General features: G+C 35.1%; 1 protein-coding gene across 1 annotated transcript; it reads left to right on the top strand.

The window, feature by feature from the left end:
* Positions 1–2,337: 2,337 nt before the first annotated feature.
* LOC118060406 (uncharacterized) lies at positions 2,338–4,295 on the top strand. The gene is made up of 3 exons (XM_035073629.1): positions 2,338–2,766; positions 4,013–4,069; positions 4,188–4,295. Exons 1-3 carry the CDS (start codon positions 2,338–2,340, stop codon positions 4,293–4,295), a joined length of 594 nt encoding a protein of 197 aa, XP_034929520.1.
* The last annotated feature ends 638 nt before the right edge of the window (positions 4,296–4,933 follow it).

Below are 4,933 nucleotides of genomic sequence, written 5' to 3'. Positions count from 1 at the left end.
ACACTGTTCATCTTCCTCCTTCCCCCCGAATTAGCAGCAACAGAAGACGAAAATTTTCAAAACCTTCCCGCCTCTGTCTCCTCGCCCCCACTGAAGCCCCACAAGACCACCGAACGGGTCACTAGCCGACCAGCCGTTGCATGATTGAAGGCGCACTAGCAAAAGGCACACCGGTTTCCCTTATAAATAGAGAGACCGAAGGAGAGAGAGAGGACCCGAAGAGAGAGGGAGAAGAGAAATAACGCAGGAAAGAGAAAGGAGAACAGAAACAAACCGAGAAGAAGGAAACCGAAACCAAAAACAGAAAGCAAACCGAGATAGAGAAAGCCACTGAGAACGAAAAAAAGGGAAAGGGGAGGAAGAAGAAATTTTTCGCCACTGTTAGAAACAGCAGCAACGCCGCCCGGAGTCGCCGTCCACGAGCCACGCCACCGCAGCCCCGCTAGAAAACCACCGTCTCCGCCGCGCCAGGTACGCTCTCTCCCCTGCATTTTTTTTTCTCTTCTTCTGTAGGTTTCGTCTCCTGCATGCAGAATTGTTCTGCATGCAGGGGACGGGGGGGAAATTAATTCCCCCCGTTCTGTTTTCTCTTCTGGGCCAGACGGGTTCTGGCCCAACCCGGCGGTCTGGGCCGGGTCCGGCCCAGACCAAGTTATTTTTCTTGGGCCGAGATCGGCCCAGTCACTTTTCTTGGGCCGATCCCAGCCCAATGACTTGTGGGGCTGAGTCCGGCCTAGTTAGTTGGGCCGGCCCAGCCCCTTTAATAATTAATATATAATTATATTATATTATATTATTATATTATATTATGTGTATATATATTATATATTTTTTTAAAAAAATCTGAAAATAAAAAAAATGTTGTTGTTTTCCTTTTCGTGTATATATATATATATATATATATATATATATATTATATATATATTTTAAGGGGGTTTGTATTATTTTTATATACTGTAGAGGTATAAATTCAGTATTTAAAATATCCGATTTTCGTCGAGACACCCGAAATTTTCAAAGATAAATTTTTTTTTGCTTTCAAAAAATTTCTAAAATTCCTTTAAAATATTGTTGATTTTTTTCCGTACATTTTTTTAAATGACTTAATATTAGTTTTGTATTTTTTTATGCTGTGGAGATACAAATCCAGTATTAAAATACCCGATTTCGTCAAAAAAAAAAATATATTGTTTTTTTTTTTAAAAAAATATGTTCTTGCGTGTTTGCATACGGCCAATACTCTAACATGTTTTGAATGTTCCTTTTTATAAAAAAAAATATATTGGAAGCTTCGAAAGTGTGTTTTCGCATAGATTTCTTAAACACAAATTATTTTCTTGCATTTCTGGATTTTACAACATGTTTGTAAAACTCCAAAGGGTATTGGCCAATATTCCAAAAATTATAAAAATCTTATTTTTGGGGAGGAAATTTATTTATTATTCACCGCTAATGTTTGGATAAAGAAATCCTTAAAAGGATGAATATCCAAAATATTATTGGGAGTAATAAATCCGCACACATTCTTGAAAGAAGCCTTGATTATAATCGAGGACATTTCAAAATTTTAATTTTTTTTCTCCACGATTTATGAGTCGCAAACTTTTGAAATACTAAGGGAAAAATGAGCTTTCAAAGCACATGGAATCTCCTTAGATTTATGTCCAAAATCAATTGACGAGCTTAGAAAATATCAACACCATAGTAATTATAGAGCAAACCAAAACACCAAGCAGCTTACCTTAGGTAGGGCGTACTAGGGGTGCTAATACCTTCCCTTTACGCAACCAGTCCCTTGCCTTAGAATCTCTAAAAGACCAGTTAGGGTTCCTAGTGACCAAAATACTAGGTGGCGACTCCAAAGAACCAAATTAGCAAAACAGAGCAAAACGAAAGTCGCCAGTCAAATATCGCAAAACCAAATTTTGGATTTTTTTTTGGGGTGCGACACCAGTGTCAATAGTTTTAGATCGAGATCCAAGGTTTACCTCTCGATTATGGCCAAATGTTCAACAAGCTCTCGGAACGAAGTTGAATTTAAGCACAGCTTTTCATCCTCAAACTGATGGTCAATCCGAGAGGACTATTCAAATATTAGAGGATTTACTAAGAGCCTGTATATTGGAGTTTGGAGGGAATTGGGAAGATCATCTACCGTTAGTAGAATTCACATACAACAACAGCTACTAGGCTACAATAGGAATGGCTCCCTATGAAGCCTTATACGGTAGAAGATGTCGGACGCTAGTATGCTAGGAAGAAGTAGGGGATAGACAACTAGTTGGACCAGAGCTGGTACAGATTACCTTTGAGAAGATAAAGATCATAAGGAATAGAATGAAAGCGGCCCAGGATAGACAGAAGAGTTATGCGGATAATAAGAGAAGACCTCTAGAGTTTGAAATTGGTGACAAAGTATTTTTGAAAGTGGCCCCAATGAAACAAGTGTTAAGATTCGGTCTGAAAGGGAAATTGGCGCCGAGGTACATAGGGCCTTTTGAGGTCACTAAAAGGATTGGGCCTGTGGCTTACAGATTGGCTCTACCTCCACATCTGGCCAAAATCCATGATGTGTTTCATGTCTCTCTGTTAAGAAAGGCCGAAGTGGATCCATCCCGGGTCTTGCCTCAAATTCCTCTAGAAATTGATGAGAATTTAACATTGGAAATGAAGCCAGTGAAAGTCTTAGATTACAGTGTGAAGGAATTGAGAAATAAAAAGATTCCAATTATCAAGATATTGTGGAGGAATTCCCAAATCGAGGAGGTGACTTGGGAAAGAGAATCTCAAATGAGACAAAAACACCCCGAATTATTTCTAGATTCAGGTACGAGGTTTAATTTTGAGGACAAAATTCTTTTTAGGGGAGGATAATGTGAAAACCCGCTAAATTATAATATGAGTAAAATAAATAAAGTATTGAATAAATTAAATAAAAAGATTTTAAGTATTGTAATTGGATACAATAGAATAAAATATAAGATGTTATGGTGTGAATTAAGTAAAAGAAGAGTTGAGTGACAAAAATAGAAATAGGAAGAAATGAGGGCCAATGTGTAAATTGGTAAAACTTAGACTATAAATGCTTCATCTTTTCCTCTTTTAGCCGTGAGTTTGAAACAAAGAGAGGGGGAAGAATTGTGTGATTTTCTACTTAAATGCTCATTGATTTCACTAATTAAAGTGAGTAATTAGAGTGATTAACTTAATTAAACATCAAGAGGGGGTTGATTTTAAGGTGGTGAGTGCATTGAAGGAAGGATTTCAAGCTAGGGTTTGAAGAGGGAGAAGAAGAAAACTTGTTTTTTCTTGCATTCTTCCTTAAATCCTTATCAAAGTGAGGGTAAATAACATGTTCTAAATGATTAATTCCTTTAATTTTATGTTTGATGAAGGATTATGCAAAATGATGATTATGTGAAGTTGTGGTTTTATGTTATAATTTATAGGAATAATGCAAATTATGTTTGAACCATGTTAGAAAGCATGAATTATGATTGGGTAAGTGTTTAATTTTAAATAAAAGAAAAAAAAATTAATTTTCCCCATTTTAATTGAATATTTGGCCAAGAGAGGAATAATTTAGGGGATTTGAGGTTTAATACAATTGTTTGGAAAACATGGGAAGATGAAAGTTTATAAGTGGTGTTATATGAATGGAGTAGGAATTTTTCAAGGAGAAAAGAAAAATATTCACTTCCCTCCCTAGGTTGTTTTTGGCTAAATGGAGAAGAAAAATTAGAGAATGGAGTTTAAGTAATATTATTGAGGAATCTTGCCAAATTTAAGACAATTGATGTTGATAGGTTAAATTGAATAGAGACTTTTGTGGAAATAATAATAATAATAATAATAAGAAAATGTTTCAAAAAAGGGGGGGTATCCCCCTTGAATTAATAGTCAATTAAACTTAATTAAGGGTATTGGATTTAATCAAAGAATATGTCATGGGTATTAGAATTTTACCGGTTCAAATGAATGAACAAATGACAAAGTAATTTTGTTGGTGCAGAGGAGGCCGCAGGACCTGATCAGCAACAAGGGACCTCTTCACGCGCACATACACCAGGTAGGTGTTCAACACCTTTGAGTAATTAATCAGTTTATATTTTTTATTGTACAAGGAATTTTATAGATTATAAATATTAGTGCTGGTTACTGGAAATAATGCCCTGGTGAATGGACAGGCCTTGAAAAATTATTTCCTGGTTACTGGAAATAATGCCCTGGTGAACGGGCAGGCCTTGAAAAATTATTTCCTGGTTACTGGAAATAATACCCTGGTGAATGGGTAGTTACTAGAAATAATGTCCTGGTGAATGGGCAAGCCTTGAAAAATTATTTCCTGGTTACTGGAAATAATGCCCTGGTGAATGGGCGAGCCTTGAAGATCATTTCCTGATTATTGAAATTTATGCCTGGGAGAATGACCATGTTAAGAAAAATTAATTTTTCAAATTAATGGGATAATCACTCGATGTAAATAAATCATAAAACTTTGAAGTTAAATATGCTGAGTTGTGGGAGACACTCTTGATATTTTTATTTTAGTATATTTATCCCTGTCTAGAAGAGAATTTATGAAATTAGAAATTTCAAAAAGAAAATAAGACAATTAATTCTATGATATGAAAATCACCTTAGTGTTATATTAAATAATTAGTCCTTAATCAATTACTTATTGAAATGTGCAATTGTTTTAATCATGTTTAATGCAATTATGTTTTTAGGTACATCGCACCCTCGATCTGGAAAGTAGATGCTCGGATAAATAATTTTGTTATGTGATTAATGTACTTGGAAGAACTAATATTTTGTTGTAATATGCTTCCATATCTAAAATTGTAATGTTTAACTTATTATCTTGTGTATGATGTAATTTGTAAGGTTATTATTATTAAGTTGAATTATGGTTGGTTGTATATATATATAA

The sequence above is a fragment of the Populus alba genome, chromosome 17 (assembly GCF_005239225.2).
Source record: "Populus alba chromosome 17, ASM523922v2, whole genome shotgun sequence".
Classification (NCBI taxonomy): Eukaryota; Viridiplantae; Streptophyta; class Magnoliopsida; order Malpighiales; family Salicaceae; genus Populus; species Populus alba.
The sequence above is the reverse complement of the archived record's forward strand: the minus strand, read 5'-3'. Positions and strand labels throughout refer to the sequence as shown.

What these genes read in the sequence shown, in the direction of transcription:
- LOC118060406 (XM_035073629.1), top strand. Translation starts at nt 2,338, where the DNA reads ATGAAAGCGGCCCAGGATAGACAGAAGAGTTATGCGGATAATAAGAGA. An exon ending in GGAATTCCCAAATCGAGGAG is followed by an intron (nt 2,767 to 4,012) that starts GTGACTTGGGAA and finishes TTGTTGGTGCAG; the next exon opens with AGGAGGCCGCAGGACCTGAT. An exon ending in TTCACGCGCACATACACCAG is followed by an intron (nt 4,070 to 4,187) that starts GTAGGTGTTCAA and finishes GTGAATGGACAG; the next exon opens with GCCTTGAAAAATTATTTCCT.